The sequence below is a fragment of the Podarcis filfolensis genome (genome assembly GCF_964270895.1).
Source record: "Podarcis filfolensis genome assembly, chromosome: 11".
NCBI lineage: Eukaryota > Metazoa > Chordata > Lepidosauria > Squamata > Lacertidae > Podarcis > Podarcis filfolensis.
Window position 1 is genome coordinate 20,062,272 of NC_139613.1, and position 25,732 is coordinate 20,088,003.

The 25,732-nt window shown below is 41.7% G+C and overlaps 1 protein-coding gene across 1 annotated transcript in view; it reads right to left on the minus strand.

The window, feature by feature from the left end:
- Positions 1-12,514: 12,514 nt before the first annotated feature.
- Positions 12,515-25,732, minus strand: part of HCN1 (hyperpolarization activated cyclic nucleotide gated potassium channel 1) — a 182,056-nt gene continuing 168,838 nt past the window's right edge. Inside the window, exons 7-8 of the mRNA XM_083576073.1 lie at positions 22,449-22,613; positions 12,515-16,972 (exon numbers count right to left, since the gene is read on the minus strand). Of these exons, the coding sequence (XP_083432199.1) occupies positions 16,137-16,972; positions 22,449-22,613 (1,001 nt within the window). The 3' untranslated portion in view covers positions 12,515-16,136. The remainder of the gene's footprint in view (positions 16,973-22,448; positions 22,614-25,732) is intronic.

A 25,732-nucleotide genomic window follows, 5' to 3' on the forward strand; every position in this document is an offset into this window, starting at 1 on the left:
ATAGCACGTTCTACTAATTCTTGGTAATGTAAAGTTTAGGAAATAGCTAATCTGGTCAAAGTTTGATTAGACAATGGGAAAGCAGGCAAAAATATAATACATTTGTAGAAAAATGGAGCTTGCTCTATTGGAATGAATAGAGCAAAATATGATGGGGATTATTGAAAAAATCAACTTATCATGGATGCAATTTTCCTAACCTTTCTTTATGATTTTGCTTCTTTAGAAAAAGAGAGAGAGAAATAGGTGTATATGATGGACACATATTTATATATGTTTTGATAACATAGTTGACTAGATTTGTATATTTATATGCTTGTGTGTGGGATGGCAAGCTTACCAGCATTATCCAGCAAGAAACACTCCATTCACAGTTAGGAAAGAGGGACAATTGCAATTCATTTTGCAAACTTACCTCATTTATATTTTCCAAAACAATCTGCGAGCTGAAACACAGCCATCCTTTGAAATTCACACTTTTCCAAATTGTGCACTGCCCAATTTTCCAGCTAAGTGATATATACAAAGAGGCAAAGACTAGGGTAAAGTTTGCACAAAAATGCAAATATTAGTGAAAAGAATTAGTGAATTAGGGGAGATTTCTTTGCAGAATGTGTATATTAGGTGAAATGGCATACAAAAATTTGTATATTGGAAGAAATTCACTGATAAATTTACAGAAAGATTTTTTTTTAAATTGTGTGTTTTTAAGAAAAAAAACAAACTGATGCAGAAATGAGAAGTGAATTTATGACTGGAAAAAAGAGAAACTGAAACAGACAGATCTGCCCATCCCTATTCACATCCTTGGTTGCTGGCCTGGAGTAGGATTCAGGGTGCAAGTAGTATTTTTTGGGCAGGGGGTGCTGTATTCCAAGAATGATTCCAGTGAGGAAACCAGTTTCTGTACATGGAATGGATTGAGGCAACTGAGTTCACATCTATTTCAAATTACAACATCTCATAAAACATCAATGAGCTCCCAAAAAGAAAACATATTATAGCAGGAGCATAATCTCTGTGATCCAGCAGGCATGATTCACATCTGAAGTCAACTTTTGATAAATGGATTGCCTTGCTTCATGCCCTCCATATCTGCAACAGTGTGCTGTGTCAGGGAAACCGCCCATCCAGCCCCTCCATTACGCATTCATCTATAGAGTTCCTTGTTGGATCAAGGCTGAGGAGGACCTGGCATATAAATGTTGCCAGGGCTGTCTTAAGCATATGCAGTGCCGGGGTGCAAAGATTCGCCCGGCACGCCCCCACCCCCCGATTGCCCAGTCCTAGGTGTGCAGGAGGGTGGAGCTAGCTGGCCGCCTCAGCGTCTTGCTGGCTCAGTCGCCTCCGAACTTGCAGCAGCAGAAGAGCCCGTTGTGGTGCTCCAACTGACAGGCAAGCTCTTCCCCCAACTCAACTCTTGGGCCCCAGACTCTCAGCCTGGTGCTCCTGAGAGTCCGGCGCCCGGGTGCCCGCACCCCTAGCGCCTATGGGTAAGACGGCCCTGAATGTTGCAAATAAATTGTTAAAATAAATAATCTATTTGAGGTGGAGGAAAAATGAATTTTTAAAAGCCATATTACACCAACACTGAATGACTTGTTATATTCTCCAATTCTATATTGTGGGTGTGCATGTTATAATTTCAGTTTTCATTTTCCCCATTTAAAAAATAATAATATTTCCAACAGTGAGAAATGAAAGACATTTCCATAAAATTTAGCCACAGTGGGGCCAGTTAAGTGCACTTAGAGCTGCCCATGTCCCATGCTTACCTGTTTGCGAAAGAACTGTGCTTTTCTTTATGAAAAGATATAAACTCTTACTGCCATAATGTGTTATTCAATACTTATTAACCCTATTAACCTTGTAAGCAAATATTTGCCAATATAGGCAACGACCGATTTATGTATGTCCAATTGATGGGCGATCACTCAGGTGCACACAGCACTGAACCTGGACGTGACCCCAAAACATCACTAAAACATCACTAAAAGCAAGGAATAGTGGCAGTGGAATGCTTTATGCAGGCCCCACTGATGTTCACGAGGGTCTGGAATGTAACCCCTGCACAAAACGAAGATTGTAGCTTCATTTTATCTTTAATATTATATCAGCTGCTTTGCCACAGAAAAAAATTCAGTGTCTTATGCTTACCTAGGATACCCTGTATTCTATTTCTTTTCTTCTAATTATTGCTTTAAAATATTTAGGTGCTGCCTATCATGAAAACACCTCCGCTTTAGGATGTTGGTGTACAAAATTGTGTGTAATATCCCACTATTTCAATATGTTTTACTCCTAGATAAAATGTGTGGTCCCCCCCCCAATTGATTTAGACATCTATTGACTGCACATTTCTAATATTGGCATGTTTTAAGGGTTTGCCAAACAACAGGAAGTTTAGAAATCAATTTAAGTCAACAAAGGGCAGTTAGTAATGGGATGGAGGAAACAGGAAATTAGATGAATTAGTCAGGGCAGAGAAACATCTTCCCCTTGTGACTAGACTCTTGGAAAATGAAAGGGTGGGTCAGTATCAGATACATCTCCGTTTTCAACTTTCCTTTCCACATTTCCAAAAGTGTTAAAACTGAACAGGTACGGCTGATGAGAAATTGCAGTAGCACATGTTCCAGGAGATTGAAAATGATCAGGAGATGGGAAATGCAATGTTAAAGTTTGCAATTTCATTTTAATGGATCTATAGCCTTGCATTACAACAACCTGGTATTGAGCAAGCAGAAGAGGAAACTTTCCAAAACCACTGTGAAAGTAAAACTATATAGCCATGCCATCATCAAACTGGGTTTTGCCGAAAAGCCTTTCTTTCAGCAATTGGGGGTTTGTGTGTGGAACCACCTACGTCCAGAAGGACTAGGCTCTCAAACACATGGTATAATGAAGTTTTGCAAAGTGATGCACCTGTTCCAGTTGCAGGATAGCATAGAGTCTCAGGGGTCAGCAAACTTCTTCAGCAGGGGGCTGGTCCACTGTCCCTCAGACCTTGTGGGGGGGCTATATTTTTTAGGGGGGAAAGAACAAATTCCAATGTCCCACAAATAACCCAGAGATGCATTTTAAATAAATGCACACATTCTACTCATGTAAAAACAAGCTGATTCCCAGAATGTCCGCAGACCGGATTTAGAAGGCGATTGGGCCAGATACGGCCCCCGGGCCTTAGTTTGCCTACCCATGGCATAGACAGCAGAGGAGTAGTTCAGCGTTGCAGGAAAGGCCACTGTGATACATGCCTTGATTACATCCCATTTAGATTACTGTAACACACTCTGCATGGGGCTGCCTTTGCAAAGTGTTCAGAAACCTAAGCTGGTCCAAGATTCTGGGGCTGGATTGCTGACCAGAAGGAGGTTTGTGTGTGTGCTTTTAAATGGATTTAACTGTTTTCCCATTGGTTTTTAAAATAGTGTTACTTATTTAATTGGTTTTTAAAATATTTAGATTTATCCCACCTTTTAGTTTTATGTGTTTTAATTTATGCTATGAGCCACCTTGAGTCCTGTGGAGGTAGAAAGGCCAGATATAAAATAAAGCAATTGCAAGACAGCTCTTCCTCAGCATCAGTGAAACAGACTGACTGTACATAAATATCCCAGAAAGATGTGGAAACTGTTATTATTTAATCCATTTGTTAATTGCTTCCTATGAAGCATTTCAAAGCAACTTCACACTGCAGTAAAGACATATATAAACAATTGCATATTAAAAAAACAACAGTTAAACAATTACAAATGCACACATATCAAATTCAATATAAAAACCATCTGGGTTAAAAAAATAAAATCTCCCAGCTCTTTCATGTGTGGTCTTTCTATTGAATATTCATTTATGCTTTGTCTTTGTCTTCAGGTCCTGGGCTGCCTCCACCCATGCAAACCGGTCACTGATATTTCTGGATGGGAAGGGGTATAAGACGGCTTCCTTTTCTACTTGAGCTATGAAGTCCTCCTGAACTCTGGTGTGTTCTTGTTGTCCTTTGACCCTACTTTATGGCTTACTTCTCCATCCTGCTCCATCCTGACCTGAGTCAAACAAGGAAGCAGCCCTGGCCATTGGCTGGCTTCTTCACTTTGTCTCCTGGCATTGGTCATAACTTAGTCTTTAGGCTTAATGACTGGCTTGTCCCAGAACCCCAGACTCGTTCTCTTGACTCTGCTCAGACTACTGCCCACAGCCCAGGCTTTTCTCTGTGTCTTCTATATGTAGCAAACTTGCCCCTTTCTCTCTCAGGGCCTGAAAAAGCATATCGGAGTCAAAAGATACCCTACCCAATGTTTTCATCCCAATACTTCTCATAATTATACCTGCTTATTGGTCCGTGTCCTTTCCCAGTGTACTACTTTTTAAAGCAATGTGAGTTTTAGCTTACATTTGTCCATTTGATTTAGATTAATTAGACATGGTGCTAATCCCTTCCAGATTATGAACTGAAAAAAGTGCATGGGGGAAAAATCAGGTTGCCTAACAGCTGCATTTTGAAGGTCCCTGACACATCACATCTGAGTACTGTCAGGTCATTCCATACACACCCACATCCTGAACAAAACCTTCAGTTGGACTTGAATAGAATCAACTAATTTTTTGAACTGCAAAAGGAAGTACATTTTTAAAATAAATGGCAGTCTGCTGTGTTACGCCCCCAGTTTAGGGACAAAAGACCAATTGATTTTCAGGCAACAGCTTAATGAGTTCACCTAGCTAGCATGATAAGCTTATGGATAAGTGCCCAGTGAGATAGATATTATATATGTAATATAATAAAATCCCTAAAACATTTCCCTACTTACCTGACTATTTTGGGAGTATTTTGATCCCCAGAGATCACGGGCTATTTCTGTTTCTAGCTTTGTAAGGGTGGCTGTTTGAGAGGCTCACGGCATGTACAATACATCCAGGTTGTAGAGTCCCAAATGTGTCTTATTTTATGTACTAAAATATATTTGCAGGCTTGCAGTTTATACTGCTGAGTGGCTTTATAATATCAAAGGCATGTACATGCAAAAGTTTGATGGGAGTTAATAACTATTGTACAATACACTTTGGGCATTAAGAGATTATATCTTTTCATAAAGAAAAGCACTGTTCTTTCACAGACAGGTAAGCATGGGACATGGGCAGCTCTAAGAGCATTTAACTGGCCCCACTGTGGCTCAATGTATGGAAATGCCTTTCATTTCTCACTGTTGGAAACATAAAAAAATATTGGTGTAGCTTCACTAGAAAAATGGAAATAGCAGAGAAGTTCAGTGCTGTATTATTATTTTTGCTTTATAAGCAATTATAATCAAACTCTTCTGCTTCCGAAGAAGATCACAGTATCACCAGTATACAACACCCCAGCCAATAAGATCTAACAAACAATATATAAAAAGCTGATGACATATCCAAGAATCCCAACCCACCTCTCACCTGGTGTCAAATCAAGTGCTTGGTTGCATTTGGAAACCTGTGACGACTTTCACGCAGGTGAGTTCCACTCTTAAGTTCTCAGAAATTTAAAATCTAAATAGGAAATCATACCCAAGTCACAGAACAGCCTCCATCCATGCCTCCAAAACCAGCCAACCCTTTCCTCCGGTCGGTCCATTGTTTTGTTTACAATCTATTTTGATGAAGAGTTGATCACTACTTTGTAATATTTAGATTTTCCCGAGTAAGGTAGATAGATCCCTAATGTGGATTCAAGATTTTCTCATATAGCTTAACATGATTGTTAATGGAGGTGGGGGAGAATGTCTCTCAGCTTTCGAAGTTTCCGGAACCACTGCCACAGACAATTAAAACGACTATGGGTTGTAATTATTCTTTTAATCAGTGAGGCTGCATCATTGCAACAACAGCTTCTTCTTTGGATTTATTACTGAAACAACATGTGGTCCTTCTTGCTGTTCTTGCCAAGTAATGAGTTCACTGGCAACTTTAGTACATTAGGGTATTCATGAGCTTTGACTGAGCCAAGTTAGACCATTCATTGAGCTCTGCCTCTTGAAATTCTGTGTGCACATTTGGTTGTTAGTTAGCTTCTAGGAAGAGGTGGCTTTCCCCATTTCATAGCCCTATTGAAGCATTCTCCATGTGCAGTGGAGGCTGTTCCACTAGGGCAGATGAGACACTGCCCCACCAACCTCATTCTGCCCTCAGCCAGCCTATCTTACAACCAATCCCAGGAGTGGCACTGCCGGCCAAAAACACAGGAAGCTACTTCATACCATTGGCTCCATCAAGTTCAGTGCTGTCTACATTGACTGGCAGTGGCTTTCTGGGATTCCTGGATGGGAGGTGGATACAAACTTTAGCCTCCCAAACCTCCTATTTACTGCACCTGCATATGGAGAACAGGAGCTTGTTGAGGAGCTCCACCTGTGGAGACCAATATAACATTGGGCAGCATTCAGTTCAGTTTTAATCAGAGCAGATCTGGTCCTAGTTAGGCCCCATCTGCACAGAACATTTAGGGCTGCATCATACCACTTTAAACAGTCAAATCACCCCCAAAGATTCATGGGAACTGTAGTTTGTTAAGCTCTTGAGAGTTCTTTGGAGACCCCTATTCCCCTCACAGTTCTCAGAGAGGTCCCTAGGGAAGTCTGGGAACTGTACTTTTAACTAATGTGTTTTCATGTTCATGCTGCTGTTTTATTGAAATTTTATTCCTGTCATTCTAGAAACACATTATATACTGGCTAAATTTTATTTTAACATGTTGTTGGGGTTGTCTGTTTTACATTTTAACGTTTTATCCCAATACTTTATTATTACTGTTGTTTTCTGTTTATATTGTCTACCACCATGGAAAATGGACTGGGTACACACTGCAACTTTACTATATATTCTTCCCCTCAAAGAGATAGTTAATGCTTTTTGGGAATTGTAACTCTGTGAGGGTGAAACTACCGTCTCCAGAATTCTTTAAGGTTTAGTATGTCCACAGCCAAAGTCTTACCACACCAACATGTACCTGTACCAACATTCTCCCAGTCTTCCAGCTGCCTAAAAAGCCACTGAAATGGCAGAAATTACAGCAATCCTTTTCCTCCATGTATGCATGTACTTTCAGTTTTACATGGGGCACATGTGTAAGTCTGCAGATGAGGGAATGTGGCATTGCTGCATGTTTTAGTCATTCCAGAGTACATGGATATTATGAGAACTTGCCCCACCTCTGAAGTGCAGTTGCAGTCCAGTTTAATGGGGTATGCCCGATTGGAACTCAAAAAAACACTACTGAAGGAGGCTATGCTAGAAGAGTGATTGGCAGACAAGAGCCTGAGGGTGTAGGAGGCTAGCTGTGACGTCAAATTCTTGTGCCTGGCTGGAATTCACTATTTATTCTGCCTTTGAGAGTCAAATTAGATGGTCCATTAAATATGCGATCGTATGTGAATATAGAATTGTTTGAATAGAAAATATGGATTCAACACCTGCAGCCCTCTCTTCCCTGCAAATCACAGGAGGATGGACGGAGCGGTTAAACCTTTCATCGACCTCATTTTCTTGTTCTTTGCCACAGAAGGCAAACTTCAGAAAATTAAAAATATGCAAATGCAATCAGGTATTTTAACATAGCACCTGAGCATGCAGGAGCTCCATTTGTGCATCAGTGAAAAGAAGAGAGAGCTAAAATCTTGCATTGTCATAGCCTTTGGTTCATTTGTTTTTAATGATGATGTAGTAGATTTACTAATCCAGGTGTGCTTTCAGGAGTAGATCTTCAAAAAAGCAGGAATCCACTCTCTCTCACACACACAGCCTTTGGGGGGTATACACAGACATTAACCTATTCTCTTTGATTTGTGATAGTTACTCCCACTGCTTTAGCTTCAAATAAATAACCCCAATGTAACAATATATTGCCCCAAAATGGTTTTTAAAAAATTAAATAAGGGGAGTGGTGCATGAAATAACTATTCCAGCTGCAGAAAATTTTCTATTCCTTTGCATTTCAACTGCCAATCACTGAATCATTCACCAGAAAAGTCTTCCTAAATATGGTTCCTTGGCATTTGCAGGAGTTTCGTTTTCATTTTTTGTATTTTAGGGTATAAATTGAGTTATGGAAATTCATTAATAAATGATATGGCCAACCCATAAAAATTATAACATTTCATTTCCATTAACTTCCAAGTATACACATATTCCATTGATGCTACAGGCTGATCATTTTAATGAAATATTGAAGGCCTCAGGTCAGCATGGGAATCTCACCAATGCGTCTTTTGAATGGACCACAAAAAGGCTGCATATCCTTTAAACAATTTTTCAGATATTTGGATATAATATAACTGGTGTATTGAAAAATGACAGTGTGAGCTATTCATGTCAAGAAAGGGCAGAAACATTCAGGGCTTAATAAGATGGGAAACACAAAGCATGGGCAAAAGACTTAAAACATACAAAGCCATGAGCAGGTTGCAGAAAGCGATTAAGAATAAATGGTTCATTTTTTGAGGGACACATTAAAACAAACAGAAGAAGAACAAATTGGAAGTCAACTGCTTAAAATTAATGAACCTAATCTTCCCAGTCACAATGGTGTGACGCTGTAATGAATTTTTGAAATAGGTCTGAGCCAACATGCCCTGTCCCCAGTTTTGGCACTTGATTTCATGAGCCCTGCAGTGCTGTTGGGATCGAGCTTGAGTTGGCAGGAAGAAATGGTGTGTGTGAATTGTGGGGACCTGGGTTGAAGGAGGGTGGGCCTCCCCTTTTCACCCAGACTTTGGAAGGGGTGCAGGGATGCTAGCATAGTGTAGACCTTCAGCTGAGGCTCAGGCAGCCTTTAATGAGCTCAGGGTCAGCGGGGCGGTGGGAGAGACTGAGCAGGAAGTGGTGATGACTGAACCAGAGGCAGAACAGGAAGGAGCAGTTATAGAATCATAGAGTTGGACGGTACCCTGAGGATCCCCTAGTCCAACCCCTTGCAATGCAGAATATGCAGCTGTCCCATATGGGGGTCGAACCTGCAACCATGGCGTTATCAGCACCACGCTCTAACCAACTGAGCTATCCATGCTGTCACCTAGAACCAGGCACCACCTTCACAGATGGGAGAAGATTCCCCCCCTACTTGAAGTCCCACAAGACAAGAGTCTTCCAAGTGACCGTGCCATGCCTCATCATTAAAAGCTTGGTGGGAGGCATGAGGAAACTTGTTGGGACATTGATGGTGTTTCCATCCAGTACTTAAATCCTTACGCTGCTCCTGAACTCCTGAATTGTCACTCCTGAGCACTGTGCCTGCTGCAAGAGCTGTGGGAGGCAATATTCACACTGGATTGCTAATCTCCAGGAAAATCTGCCATGGATGGTTTAGCCGAGATTCCTGCATTGCAAGGGCTTGGACAAGATTACCCTTGGGTCCCTTCCAACTCTACAATTCTATGATTGTACATGAATTTCCCCTTCCCCCCTGCATCAGAGAACAGGGAAAATCAGGCTCCTAGAATGCAATGATACTTGCGGTGGGGTGGGCAGAAGCCACTTTGCATGATGACAGCAAAACAATCCAGTGTTATGGGAAACGGTTATTAGAAAAGACAAATGCTTCCATTTACAACATGCATCACGGTAATGGACTTTATGAATCATTATGTCTCAGTGAGCTAGCTTGGTTCTCAACCTTTCTACCATCCTTCATATTGAAACATCAGTTTTTCCCAAAGATTCCCCAAAACTAAACCTACAGGTTGTTGTTGTTGTTGTTGTTGTTGTTGTTGTTGTTATGTTTTTGCTTTGATAGGCTGGGTGCACCAAAAAAATACATGAAAATGTAAATGAAAATAACCTATCTCAAATTCCAGATAAGCTATGCTAAGTTACTATTTTTCTCTCCCATTTTCTATTACAGTGTTGGGGAAATCGTAGCCTTCCAATTGTTGTTGACTTTTAACTCCCATAAGCTCTAGCCAGTGTACAAATGGTCATGGTGATGGGTGTTGGAAGTCAACAGTTTTCCCACCATGGTTATGTGAAGTATTGGTTACAATGAGATGTAAGCAGTGAAATTGTACACAAAGTTACAACCAAACACTTGAATTCAGAAAGTATGAGCCAGAGGTAAGTAACAGAGATGTGTGATGCTTAGATGGGTCTACTAAACTGGCTGTTGGCATCTTTTGCTGTGGAGGAGGACACATCTTCTTGTTCATGACCTACTTGTACCCGAGCCCTAGGTCAGTAGAGAACATGGTTTGTAAGCAGATGGTCTCAGATCCCAGGCAATTATAGATCAACCATCTCAGGTAGTGTCAGGGACTGAGCTGAGGAGGGCTGCACTGAGGAAGAATGGTGGGAGCCACCCCCTCCTCCTGATCCTGAATCTTCCCAGGAGCAGGAGGACAGTATAGATTTGGAACAGTGGTTTGCAGAGGGACATAGTTCAGAAGGCAGAAGCTGGGAAGAACTGGATGGGGAACAGCTAGGAGAAGAAACACTGGAAAAGAGAGAGTTAACAGATTCACGGTCTCTGGACAACATTCACCCCCTGTCTCCAAAGTCATGGAGAGCTCAGAAAGTGTCAGAACAGAAAGCGGAGAGGCTACAAACTCAGATTACAAGACATAGGAGTGACCCTTAATTAGAAGTATTGCCATTTCTAGGAGATGTGTTCTTTGTTCTCTTGCTGTGATTATTAAAGATTCTAACTGGTAAGACATTCCTTTCATTTGATCTTCTTATCTACTGCCATGGGGGGGGGGAGCAAATTCCCCAAAGCCTGACAGGTAGCAAGAACTGTTTTAGATCTATGCCTCAGAGATTGGAGAGCTGCTTCCAGTCTAAGTACACAGAGCTGATCTAGAGGGACCCATGCTCTGACTCAATATATGGAAGTTTCACATGTATAGGTAGGTTGGGCCCAAAGTCTCCAGATATGTGAGAATGGCATTTTAGGTTTGTTTCCAACTAAGGTCTACAGAGAGCAATCCTATTGATGCTACTGTTTAGTCATGCCCATTAATTCCAGTGGGTCTCCTCAGAGCTCTTTGGAGTCTTCTCAGACGGTCAGCCCATCATTTGACAAATACATGAGTGAGTCTTATCAGGGAGCCAGAAAGTAGAGCTTCTGCTAGAGCTTCATTTCCCTGGAGCTCAAACTGCAGTATTTTGTTAATGGGAAATAGTAGTTACCCTGTCAGCTACTACCTAGCCAAGTTTTAGCTTGGTAGACCTGCAGGTCCGATTCTCAGGCAGCCGTGACACACATTAGGGGGCATCTTGCAAGTAACTCAGCCTAATTCACGTTTTAGCACAAAATGTTTCACTAGGAGTTCTTTGAAAGCAAGGTTGTGTGCACTCTGAAAAATATATAGGATATGTGAAAGATAGGAACATGTAAGGTTACCTACTTGTTTCAATGAAGTTATACCCATGTGTTCAAAAGGATTTGTGTGCAGACCAGTCCCATCCATTGAAGTGAATGGATATATTCCTTGGTGTGATTTTCAAAGCACCTTCTGCAAGTCCGTGGACTGGGTAATTACTTTTCTGATTCTGGAAGTGTTTGTAGGCAGATTTAGATGAACCAAGTGATACTTTCGTAATTCACAATCAGATGTAACTGTTTTAGAACAGGAAGTATTTAACTCAGCTTTCTGAGTAAAAGCCATGTTAGTCTGTTGCAGCAACGGTAGTCTACACAGGCTTATGCCATAATATACCGTATTTTTTGCTCTATAAGACTCACTTTTTCTCTCCTAAAAAGTAAGGGGAAATGTGTGTGCGTCTTATGGAGTGAATGCAGGCTGCACAACTATCCCAGAAGCCATAACAGCAAGAGGGATTGCTGCTTTCGCTGCATAGCCATCCCTCTTGCTGTTCTGGCTTCTGAGATTCAGAATATTTTTTTTCTTGTTTTCTTCCTCCAAAAACTATGTGCATCTTATGGTCTGGTGCGTCTTACGGAGCGAAAAATATGGTATTTCCTTGACTTCCCGTGCTACAAGACTCTTGGTTGTTTTAACTTTCTAAGTTTATGATTTGTAACCAATACAGTGGTACCTTGGGTTACAAACGCTTCGGGTTACAAACTTCGCTAACCAAGAAGTAGTACCTTGGGTTGAGAACTTTGCCCCAGGATGAGAACGGAAACTGCACAGCGATGGCATGGCGGCAGTGGGAGGCCCCATTAGCAAAAGCGCACCTCAGGTTAAGAATGCTTTCAGGTTAAGAACGGACCTCCAGAACGAATTAATTTCGTAACCTGAGGTACCTCTGTACATATCTTGTTAAGTATGCACACAACTAGAGTATACAAATTACCCAGGCCTTTATCATTGTAACATGACTCTCCATAATTGAACCAGTTATATTTCCCCGTCTTAGGCCACCAAATAACATGTTTTTCCAGGGGTGGGGAAAATCTATCTATCTCAGGAATTCTATAATACAGAATGTGTTTTACAAAATTTGCCACACATTCATTTGACAATGTAAGAAAACATTTAGGTTCACATCGAAATAACATGACATACCTGCGTGGAAACACCACAGATCAAATAAAATATTCATGTTTTTTATTGTTTTATATTTTTGTTCAATTTATTAATAATCTTTATATTTATATATATATTTATGGCTTTGAGCAAAGACAAAAGAAAAAAGTCTAACTCATCCCTGATCACACAGTCATTGTAAGAATCAGTTTGATGTATATTGTCTTTTCAGCAGCAACATGATCCAACCTCATCATAAATACATTTCATCCTATACAGATGCAAGGTTCCATATTTAAGGGCTTAGTTATATACAGAGAAAAATAGGTTGATTCTCAAAATAGCAATGGATATTCTTTATACAGTATTACAGAAATGAGAGTCATTTGATTCGTAACCTAAATATATATATATACACATTCATACATACATATATGTATATCTTTTTATACCCTGTACCATTTTTAATTAACTTACAAATCTTAGATTTTGCCCACTCTATTACAAAGTCATTAAAAAGGTTTTTTAATGGTTTCACTGAAAGACCATGTATGTTAATGTTTCTTTATAGTACTTAAAATAAAATAAACATATGTATAAAAATAGTTCACTACCAACTCCATTATACTCCTATCAAATGTAAACCTTGAATAGTTTTAAGGACCAGAATATGATCGTCTTAAATTGGATAAAATTTATTATCAGTATTAAAATAAAGTCAGGGTTCTATTGTACCAAAAAATAAATGGTCTTGCAGTTTAGCCATAGCATTACATTCCTTGTATGCGATTCATGACCACTCCCATTTAACCACCATCATCATATTCACGGAATAAATTACGTCAATAACTTTATTTCAGTTGGGAATGGGGATTCACTAAAACCTTTAAGTGTGGTTTATCCATGTAGGCATTTGAAATAGCATCAGAGAAAAGGCATAACAGGCAGAATGACTTTGGGCGGCACTCTCGAAGCTACCCTTCCTTCTACAGTGGCCTCATTGGGGACAAAGAGGCTCCTGTAGAGAAAAGACTTTGTACACTTCAAAGACCACCAACTTTGAACACCATCCGTTGGGGTGTCTTCAGAATAAATCCCATTGGAATGGATGCATCTTGCACAGGGAAAACATTCCTGGTGGGTTGTGTTTTTCACTGGAATTAGGACACGCTTAACCTTCAAGTGTATACGAAAGCACCACAACATACACAGTTGCGAGGTGCCATTTTGTTCTTCCACTGCTCAGTGATGTCAGTACTAATGGGCATGTTCTCTTACCAGGTGTTACCCATTTGGGGCTGAAGGGATGGGCAGTGTTGTTTGCACCGCCGTTCAGAATGCAGTTCAGTTACGGCATGGTCAGCTTAACCGTGGCCCTCCCCAGGCACTATCAATTTGCTAAGGGGCTTCCTTTGTGGGGAGGGTGACACAGGTCTTTGTGGGGAGGGTGACACAAGTTCCTCCATGTCTGCTTCTGAGATGGAGGATCACATCAGAAGGAAAGAATGTCCCGGGGGAAAGGATCAAGGGATTTGCTTGCAACAGGTGCTCTATCAGATTCTTATATACACTGAACTTTGTAGCTCCCAGTCTACTACCTGGATCAGAAAGGATCGACAGAGTTTTCTAGCATAGCTTATGTGGGGAGGCAGCAACACATCAAGCCCTGGTTTACGTATTACTTACAGCAACATGATGTTCACCATGCCGGGACAGCTGCTCCCAGCAGGAACATAGGCTCCGTCTTATTGCGAATCAGACTGTTGGTCTGTTTAGCTGAGTATGGCTGGCAGCAGCTCTCTAAATCTTCATTTCAGATGTGGGACAATCCTACTCCTGTCTGGAGATGCCAGGGATCGAGAACTTTCTGCTTAGACAGAAGATGCTGAACCACTGAGCTACAGTTGCAGGAATGTCTGCAGCTTCCGTTCCCCACAATAAGAGAAAAGTGTACTGTTTCATGCTAGCAAACCCATCCCCAATGTGACAAGCACTAGGAGCATGGTAGCCAACGTTTGACTGGGGCCTGAATCAGTTGGAAAATCCTTCCTCTGGAAGCACTTGTAAGTCGTATGTTAACTTGAGAACGGAAGCAAAGGAAAGAAAAGGTTTACAAAACTGTATGCTTTAACCCTGCCTTCTGTTAATGACTCCCTCCCTTTTGTGCAGACATTAGAAGAAGAAAAAATTAACCTCATTTTCTACGGTTGACAATACATGCCATAGTAGAATATGCTGTCCAAATTATTATAGTACACACTGAGCAAGTCGTGCATTCCCAAACAAACAGGATGCTATAGTATACTTATTTCTTGTTTGTAAAATATCGTCACAGTCGACTACAGAACTACAGTGAGGACAGAGAACACACCTGAAAGCCTAACCGAAGCAGTGATTGACAAAATAATTCATTCAAGAAATCAAAACAAATTCACTTTTAGTTATTAACTACAGATTTGAAGTCAGCATTATAGGAAATGAAATGCAGAAACCATCCATTCACATTGATCATTTTCCAAGTTTTAAAAAGACACATATGGGCTTTTCCCTAAAACGGCTGACTGAAGCGATGAGTTGTACCAGGGTGCAGGGTGCTTTTGTTGTTCATTTTTTTTTTGGTTTGTTTTCTGCTAAAAAAAATAAGAATCCAAGCATGCGTGGAATATTTTCAGACACCACCTAGGGCAATGAAGAAATAGGTGATGGTATTGGTGAAGTACACAGAGCAGGATCAAGCATATAATTTTGCATAAAAACACTGCATGTAAAAGGAGCATTGTAGGTCTCAAGCCATTGCATTACAGTTGTGTTGCATTTTATATTTCGTAAAATTTATTTTTTTTATATTTTGGCGTGAAGAGTTGCAAACTAAATTTCTAAACAAATACTTTGCAATGATACACCACACAGGAGCTATTTTTGTTGTTGTTGTTGTTGTTATTTGGGTCTAAAAAGTTATTTACAGTAAGATTAATGAGTCTCCACTAATTTTACCCCCCAATATGAAGATAGAAGTCCACCCAGCTTTCAGAAAGAGGAGAATGATTCTGAGGTTAGATTTCATCCAAAAACAAGCAGTACTGCTAGACCTTTTTCTGTAGACAGGAAGAATTTCATTGATCCTTCAATCGAAAACCTGAATGTAAAAGCACCAAAAAGTAATCTGGACCTCTAAAATGGGAAATGTGTCTCAATTATTTTTGTTTAAGAAAAGTTAAAAACTACTGTTTGCAAATTCCAAGCTAATGGGTGCATTATATATGGATTTTTATTAGTATTATTGTTATTATTATTTCTGTGTGGCTTAGTTCCTGGAATTATTAATACTGCCTTTTAATGTAGAATAAAAACAGGAAATCTCTTCATATTTCTAACCAGGTTAAAAATAAATAACATTACAACCACTGTTTTTAGACTCATTTTAACAATTTCTAAGAAAGGAAGACATGAGAGGCCATTTTGGATTTCTCTTCTCTCTCTCTCTCTCTCTCTCTCTCTCTCTCTCTCTCTCTCTCTCTCTCTCTCTCTGATGTCCATCTGTCTCTCTGTCTCTCTCCATACATTCAAGGGTTCAGTTTGTCCAAAGTGCTCCTTTTCATTGTAGACAGCTGGGATCTATTGGAAATCCTGGGAGTGATCTCAGTTTTATGTCAGTCTCCGCTTATTTGAAGTCTGCATGAATCATAAGTTTGAAGCAAACCGCGGTTTATCGCCCTCTAGTTCCGTGCTTAAGACTGCGGAAGAATCCCTTTGCAGCGTGGCAGCTGGTGGCGTGGGCCCTCGCGTAGGTGGAATTGCTCCTGAAGACATCTGGCGGAAGAGGGCCACTCTTTGGGGGACAGTGCCTTTGCTCCCAGCCTGGATGCCTGTGCTTTGGAAACCGGAGACGGGCTGTGGAATGGAGGCTAAAGATTCTCCCACTGTCGGGTGAGGTCTAGAAATCATAGTGGAAACCTCGTGGGGTAATGAAGGCTGTGAGGCAGAGAGGGGTCTCACCTCTCTTGTCAGACTAGCATTGTGAAGAGCTTGCGTACTCTTGTGGACTTCACTCTTCTGCGACCCACTAGGCATTTGCTGCTGCTGTTGCTGTTGTTGCTGCTGCTGCAGTTGTTGCTGTTGCTGCTGCAGCAGCGACAACTGCGAAGCTGTAGGCGTTGCATACTGAAAAGTTCGGCCGGCTAGAGGGCTTTGTACCGGTGGGCTGCAGACTGCGGAAGGGTAGGAGCAGGGGGAGAAAACGGCAGCTTGCTGAGGCGTCTGTGTGCTCGGCGTCGGAGAATTCAGGCTCATTACAGAATACACAGGCGGGGATTGAGTCCTCATCTGCATCGAGGGGGCAGTGGTCAAAGGACTCGAATTCAGTGCTGGCATTTGCTGCAGATTTGCCGGCCCGACTGCCTGCACCATCTCCCGGTCGTGTTTCACTATCTGTTTCAAAATTTCGCTCTCCTGGTTGTTGAAGACACCAGTATTGAGATCTTTTTGGAATTTTTGCAGCAGAAGCGAATTCTTCTTTCCTTTGTGGGCGAAACGGACACAACATAGCATGCAAGTTAGCATCTCTCTGGTCACCAGGCAGATCATACCATATCTACCTAGCTGTCTGTCTGTCTCTTGCATCAAGGCAATAAGGGAAATGGTTAAAATAGCCAAAAGACTTAACATCAGCCACATTCTTTTTTTATATATATTCCTCAGATTACATCACACTATAAGAAAAATAAAATAAGGGATGATCAGGCAGATAGATGAGGCTATCCAAAATGGGAATAAACACAATTCTCGGATGCTAGAGTAACTGGGATCACCACTACAGGGCAGGTTAGGCCCCTTCCCACTCATGTCTTCCATTACATCCTTTCACTTTCCCCCATAGGAAAATGCAACCGTTCACTTCTATAGTTCAGGTTCCTGGGAAACCCACAAAGACAGCATGAAGGCAATAGACTCCTCTTGCCTTTCCTTCTCAGCAACTATGATTCAGTGGCGTGCTGCCTCCTAACACAGATGTTCATGTCTAATAGTCATTAATCCCCACTTTTAAGGAACATGGGTCACTGCTGTGATGATAGCACCGTGCCCCATAGTGCCCCATAGTGCATATAAAGACACTACTGTTAACTGCTTTTAGTTATCTTATGTGTAAATCTCCTTGAGATGGCTATTTACAAGGAAATTAATAAGTCGATGATGCTGTTCATAATACTACTACTCACAGGCATGATGCACATGAAATGAAAGCAAAAACCTGCCTTGCCCTCGCTGACAAGGGTTTGTGTGTGTGTGTGTGCACAAGTGAGCATGAATGCACAGCCAATTTTGCACATGGCGAGCAGACACTTACTTATGGATCACCTATAACCATAAATCTCTAAGAAACTTACAACAAAATAAAATACAAAACAACATAGGTCATAAAATAAAGCAGAGTATTAAAAATGGCCAGATAAAAAAGAATGTTCCAGAAATGCTTGCTGAAATAAAAATGGTGCACCAGAATCCAAACGATGCCAGCGTCTGATTTGCTCTGCATCCTATGAAATGTTGCATGAATATTTGCATGGATTTGCAGCATCCTATGAGCCGTGGTTAGCAATCCCTTCCCCAAAAAACCACTTAACACACTGACCACCATCGTGATTTACTATTTGCTAACGATAAAGGCTAATGCCTGCTAATACTTCGGCATTTTACTCCTATTATTGTGGGGACCGGTTTGACTCTTAACGTGCAAATATACTTTGCAATCCAATCATGACAGGTTGCCAGCAGTGGAAAGGAAATGAAGTAACTAGGTTGCGTTAAAAGAGTCTCTCTCTCTCTCTCTCTCTCCCTCTCCTTGTTGAGCTGCCCTAATTTTTGAAATGCCCAATGTGTTATGTAAGTTATAAATACATGTGTCCATTTAACACATTTCCTGGAACTAATTATTAAACATTGCTTAAGTAGTGACCACCAGATTGAGAGTAGTAATCTTTCCAAATGGCTGTGAACTAATATGAACTCAGGGGATATTATGTAGTACCTGGTTGTGTAACACAACTCACTGCATGCAAACTGACTATACTTGGTTTGGGTGCTGCGGAACGCGAGATCTATATCACCCACTGCCCCCAAAGTAAGTCTACAGGCCTCAAAAACAACTTGCATGACTCTTGAAACAACGCCCTACAGCTTCAGTCTAAGCAGCAGAGCAAAATCTCATACATTTGAATGCATTTGTAGCAATCGCCTGAATTAATCTGCAGTTTGAATAAACAGCACTGCTTTGGAAACTGAAGATTCATTCAGCACCTGAGGCCCTTTTCTCCATGCCCCTTCCAAGGGTTGTTCAGAGGCTGGCAACATGAGAATGAGCACTTCTTATGAAATGTTCTCCCCAGGGAGGCATTTCTGGCGCCACCACTATCAGCTGGCAAAAATCTTTCTTTTTACCTAGGCTTTCATCCCTTAAACTGGAGGGTTTTAGATTTTTGTGGCCTCCTTTCAGCGGCTGGGATGTGTTAGACCTGCCTTTTTAGTAATGATAATTAATAATAATTTTATTATTTATACCCTGCCCATCTGGCCGGGTTGCCCCAGCCACTCTGGGCGGCTTCCAGCACATATAAAACATAATAAAACATCAAACATTAAAAACGTCCCTATACAGGGATGCCTTCAGATGTCTTCTAAAAGTTGTGTAGTTCTTTATCTCCTTATGGGAGGGCATTGCACAGGGAGAGCACCACTGCCAAGAATGCCAAGTTTTGGGGTTTTCAGTTTGTTTTGGTTTTTATATGCATTTCAACCTTTGTGCTATTTTTGTGAGTTGCTTTGGGTTACTTTTTGTTATATAAAAAAGAAGTAACCCACCAATTGTAATGAATGATAATACTAATAAAAATTCCTACAGGTGGGGTGGTGGTTGGTACATATCTATGAACCTTGGTGATCATCTGGATAATTTGAGGATAGCGAAATGGTGAATTTCCAGCTCAAAATTTGGCCTGGCTGATTATCTCCATGCTGCTGGTCTGTGGTGGTTCAAAGAATATTTCTGACAAATCGGTGACGTACTGCACAGGTCTGCCACGTTTGCCAACTTTAAAACAGCCTTGATACTGTATTCACTAGGCTCAGCCATAATTCACTAAATCCAAGCCATACACAAATATGGTCCTATCATTTTGGCTCACAGACTCAGAGACCCTCCCCCCTTCACTATCTGTGCAATAATGACCTTTCCCAAGAATGCTGCTGACAGCCTCTATACATGATTAATAAACAATAATAAGCATGACTTCCAAACTTAGATTCTCAGGGGATATGTGAGAGCCTTGGATTACTTAAATTTCACTTACACTTTCTCTTTTATAGCAACACATCTCTTATTCATAAATCAACATGGCCATTTAATGGAATGGAATGGGATAGTGGGCTGCATTTTTTTTTTAAGGTTTTAAAAGTATTAATATTTGATTTTGGCCACTTCTCTACAGTATCCGTGGCTCTTTATTTAAAACATTTATAAGCCACCTTACTATTAAAAGGAATCAAAGTGGTGTATAAAAGGAACGGAAAAACAATAAGAATGGCAAAAGACAGCAGAATAATCATGACACTCTCATAAAACTTAGCATGCGCTGCACTGCATTGCAGTGATTCTGCTCCTACCTATGGGGCTGTGTCCAGCGGTGACAATTGGGAGCCACTGTTCGGCGCCATGGGAATTGACCTGTGGTGTCCTACAGGGCTCCATCTTGTCACCCATGTTGTCTGACATCTATATGAAGCTCCTGGGAGATTTCATCAGGGGATTTGAAGTGAGATGTCATCAGTATGCTGATGGCACCCAGCTCTATCTCTCTGTTCCATCTGAATCAGAAGCTGTTGAGTTCTGGACCAGAGCCTAGAGGTGGTTATGGTGTGGATGGGCGCCAATAAATGGAAATTGAATCCAGCCAAGATGGAGGTATTGTGTGCCGAGTTCTTGAGTCCAGGAAGTGGAGAGGTGTCCTGTCCTAGGGTTGCTCTCCCCTGGGAAAGGGCAGGTTCATAGTTTGGGGGTGCTCCTGGATCCAGCATTGTCATTCGAGGTGGCCTCGGAGCACCAACTTCCAGCTACAGCTAGTTCGCCAGCTACGACCTTTCCTGGAGAGAAATGACTCGGCAACAGTGACCCAAGCTCTGGTAACCTCCAGACTGGACTATTGCAATGCACGGGGGTGGGGAGGAGAGAGACTCGGAAACTGCAGCTTATACAGAATGCAGCAACCAGACTGGAATGGCCAACAGAACTCATATTGAGAGAACGGCACTAGGTACCTCTTTGCTTCTGGGCCCAATTCAAGGTCTTAATTTTGGCATATAAAGCTTTAAATTAATTGGGTCTAAAATACCTGAAAGGCTGCTCTCAGAGCTCTGTGGGACAGTGGTGTGGCCCCCAGACTTTGGTACTTGCTACATTTTGCTGTGGGCCTGGCACCAACTCTGCATATATCTGGAGTCATGCAAAAGATTGTACCTTCCTTATTCTCACCCTTACCTCTCCTAGTGTCTCCAATGCTTCTTGCATGCTACTCTTGCCTTTGCAAAATGTTTTAGAGATTCTGCAAAAACTCAAATGGTTAAGATTCAGCAAGACTCTTTTATATGTCACAAGAAGATCTGAAAGCAAGTGAGCTGTCCTTCCTTGTTTTCATGTTTCCACTGCAACATGCAAACATGTGGGGAGAGTCATGTACCAAAGGACTAGGGGGTGCAGGTGCTGCAGATGCAGAGAGCTGCAGGGTTCTCCTATTTCACCCATTACAACAGATGACTCATTTGTGCAAACTGAAGTATGCAAACTAAGCAATGTTGAACAAAGTAGTAATTCATGTCGCCCTGGAGCAGGGATGGATGGACCCATTAAAGTCTGGTCCACATCAGTTCTCCATGGGGACAGAACTAAGTCCATCATATTTCCATGTGGATTTTTAAAGGGAAAATTATTAAAAATCCACAAAGAAACACAAAGCTGTGTTTTTTTTTAAGTACTTCCAAGGGTGCTCCATTGATCTAAAATATACTTCTTTCCTTTAAACTTTTAAAACAGGTAATCCACCACCTTTTGTGTTTACATGGTGGCAGCCATGAAAACTTCCTTATAATTCCTTCTGAAAGCAACAGAATGTCATTAGGTCCCATTGCTCCCCAGGGGACTTGCTGTACTGTATTCACGGTATACAGCAACAAGCAGCAGCACCAAATGCTAGCCACTCCAGACTGTGTGGAAATAAATAAATTTTGGAGGAATGGAGACCACACTGCAGCCTCTTGGACTGCTTCATAGAGGGTCCCTCAAGACAGTGGATTCTGAAGTGAACCCATGATCTGATTTGAGTCATGATCTGCCCAGCTTGAATCAGTTGTGCCTGCTTGGAAATCTGAGTTTGGTGGATTCCTCTTCTGACCCGACCTTGGAGCTTCAGAAGCTCTGTTCCAGGGTGCGGCAGCCAAAATAGTCCTGGGGATGGGGAGCTTTTAACATGCAGAAAAGTGTGGCTTTGCTTCCTTCCCTCCTCCTCACACACATATACACATGCTATCATGCCCAGTCTTCTTCAAACAGTTATCATTATTGGGTTGGCCCTATTATTTGGCAGAGAGAGGCATCTGCCTCAGACAGCACAGGCTGGGAAGTTGGGGAGCGGTAACGAAGTGCGAAGAGGACAGAGGTGTGTTTGTGCATGTGCCACACAGTCTGCCTTTACCCCACCAAGCAAACTAACTTCTGCTCCCCTCAGGTGCAGCGTATGGGGAAGCCATCTTGTCCTCAGGCAGCAAAATGTCTTGGGTTGGCCCTTATTTTTGCATTTATTTACTGCAGTTATTTATCCCTCCATGCCTTGAAAGATACCACTACATTAGTAGAGCACAATGTTTTAGTTTTCTTGACCTAAAAGACAAATACTTCTGTGGCTGGTGCTATATGAACAGAAAAGGGGGGGAAAAACACCAAAAACATACCTATCCTATCCAGCCTGTCAATGGCTACTGTTTCAAAGGCTCTTCTCATCATGGGATATTCCTCCAGAACCTCGTTGAAGTTGTCCACAGAGAGAGAATACAGGCGGCAGTACGTGTCGGCTCTCACACTGGCGGTGCGGCGGCCCTTGGTCAAAAGGCAGATTTCTGGGATAAAGGGAAGAACAAAACACAGGAAGGAAAAGAGATGAAATGGTTTCAAAAGGTAAGTGATGAGTGAGCGGCAGAGGTGGGGAGGACAGCAGCAATTCAAACCCAGCTCCAATATTTCCTGCAGTTTTGTAAGCACCTCGTGCCTCTTCACTCAGGCTCATTTCGTTAGGTTTACTTCCTGCCATTTCAATCTAGGCAACAACCAATTTACACATGTCCAGTTGTTGCAACCACACACGCATGCATTATGACTACCCAGAAGTGGCTGGAAAAGCAGGTAAAATGGGCCATCATGCATGATGACCCAGAAAGCAACCGGGTTGCCTGTATAAAGACATTATATATTTTTACCCCAGAACAGGGCTAGGAATGTGTGGCCCTTCAGACGTTGTTGGACTCCAGTTCCCACCAGCCCCAACCAGCCAGGCCCAATGCTCAGGGATGATGGGAGTTGTAGTCGAGCAACATCTTCCCTATCCATACCCTTGTATAGAAACAGCAAAGTGCAACATTTTGATAAAATAAAATGCCTGCATGGAAATCAAGATATTTAGTACCTGCACTAAATCAGAAGGCTCCAAGCTTTTTTCTTACCAACCTCTCTCAGTAGATGCAGATCCCATACTGCGCTCAGCCTATTTTGATGCTCTAGGTGGATGTTCCTTTTGTCACTGCCCTCCTTGCGTTGTCATAAAGGAAGCTAACATGCTCCCTCCCTCAAGGGTCTGCCCCACCAATCACACACCTCTTCATGTGCTCCATACACATGAACAACGCGTTGGGAGATGGGACACAGGTGCTTTTGCCCCAGGCTTCATTGCTCTGGGGTGGGGGAATGGAGAAATGTGTGTCTCCCTCATGTGTTGCCCTTGTGATTCTATTACCTTGGGACGTAACTCATTGAAGGGAGGCTTATTTCCTCCCTCCCTTATTTCCTCAAACTCCCTCTTCCTGCTAGCACCATTTCCCACACTATTCTCAAGGTTTCCCCAACCCCCAGCAGCAGATTTCAAGGTTGCAGCATGACTGCAAGGCAGGAGGGGAAGCCCTCTTCCATGAACTTGAACTCCATTCCATTTGTAGGAGGGAAATTAGGAGCCACTGTGTTCCAAAGATGGACACCCACCACATCTCCCTCCAAAGGACACACATTTCCAGTATTTGCAAAGCTGGACCCAGTTGTGATTAGCATACTTACTGTATATTAAAAATAAGGATTCAGTTAGCAATACAGAGACATTCCCAAATGCTAGCAATCGCATTATTAGCTAGAGATGGCATCCAAATGAAATTTTCAAAATTGGAACCGCGCTGCCACATTGGTAGAGGCTCTGGTAGAGGCAAACCCTGCTTAGAACAGTTTATTAACATGTCCCTGTGCATGCAGCTTCATCAACAGAGTGAAAGAGGATATATATATCATTTTGTGAATCGTTAATATGAGGATCACACTAAATTAACTTGAGGTTATCATTTACTATCACTTTGGGAATCCCTGCAACTGAAACAGTGCTGTGAAGAACCATTGGCTCATGAGCCCTGTGCCATTTCTTGCAGGAAACTTGATCCCACGGGACCAATATAATTCTGTGCGATATTAATGGCCACCCTCTGGTTCTGGAGGGGGAAAAACATTGCAAGAGAGGAAGGGAACTTCTGGAATTCATATAGAAATCTTTCCGCTTTCCTATGAAACCTCTTAAAAGTTTGATCGCAAAAACAAGTTAAATAGCAAGCAATTGATATCCTGGAAGTGGTTAACTAACTAAAATAGCTACTATATATGGCTAACAGAGCAATCCTATATCCTTGAGCTGTGTTCCTGATAGAGGGATACAATTGCTTCTAGACCCCTTTGTCCAGGTGGAACACACAATGCTTGAAAACACACACAAACACACACACACACACAGACACGCTCAGTTGAAATAATATTGGAGGGACTCTTGTCAAGGAAGATGATAAACTGGCCAAAATTCTGTGATCGCTCAGGAGTTGATCTTGCCCCTGACAACAGAGTGACATTATACCTGCAAAATAGATGGTGTTATAACACTAAGTCAAAAGAGACAACAGAGAACACTGGACATCTGCCCTCATGTAATTTTCTGAGCTGTAACATTGTAACATTCATTTGTCCTTAGTCATTGGCTCACACCACTTTCCTCTGCAAAGATGCTGGCTCCCTTCACAAAGATATCAATACAAGAGTCCATGGTTTAATTTATTTTTATTTTTCCCCATGAATGGATGTGTTGTTCCTAAGTGGATTCAAATTCAGAGTTCTCTTTGTAGACTTCCTACCCATAGTTCCATGAAGGCACCTGGTCGTGCGCTCTGTGTGTTTGTGGGAGACATTTGCACACGGTTGCATGGTGCAAGGATCCCATTTGACTATCTACACTTGCTGGTTGTTATCTTCTGGGATTGGCTACTCTGGGAGCACAATCTGTGGCTGGAATTGTGATTAGTAGGTGGTTGAAAAAATTCCAGAGATTCCTTGGGTGTGTCTGTTGGCATCAGCGCCAGCTCCAGGTTTTTGTGGGACCTTGGTGGCTTTCAGAGGGCTCACCAATTCACTTGCCCTCTTCCTTTGGGCCCAATCCGTATAACCACAATTGACCTTTAAACCACCCAGAGGCAGAATCTGATTGGCTTCATTTATAAATCCTAGTGGAAAATTCAGGCGTATCGTAGGAGAGATTTAAATGAGGAGGAGCTCTCATCAATCTTATCTGACAGCTTAGTAAAAGGTATTGCATGGTTCTTAAAAAAACCAAAAACCAATTGGGGTGAATTTCTCTCTCTCTCTCTCTCTCTCTCTCTCTCTCTCACACACACACACACACTAGAATTTGTGGATAACGAGCATTCTGAAAGCAGGACACCTGTGTGTATTTTTGATTAGCCAATCACCTTAATGATTGTCCATATCGTTTTCAACGGTGTTTAATGTTTAAATGTTGTACACCAACTAGATATTTTATGATTTTGTTGTATATTAATACTTAGAAATAAATAAAAATAAGCTAGACGAGACAGAAGATTCAAATGAGAAATATAAAATTATCTTAAATATTTAGATGATCCATTATGTTACATTTGAGGTCCAA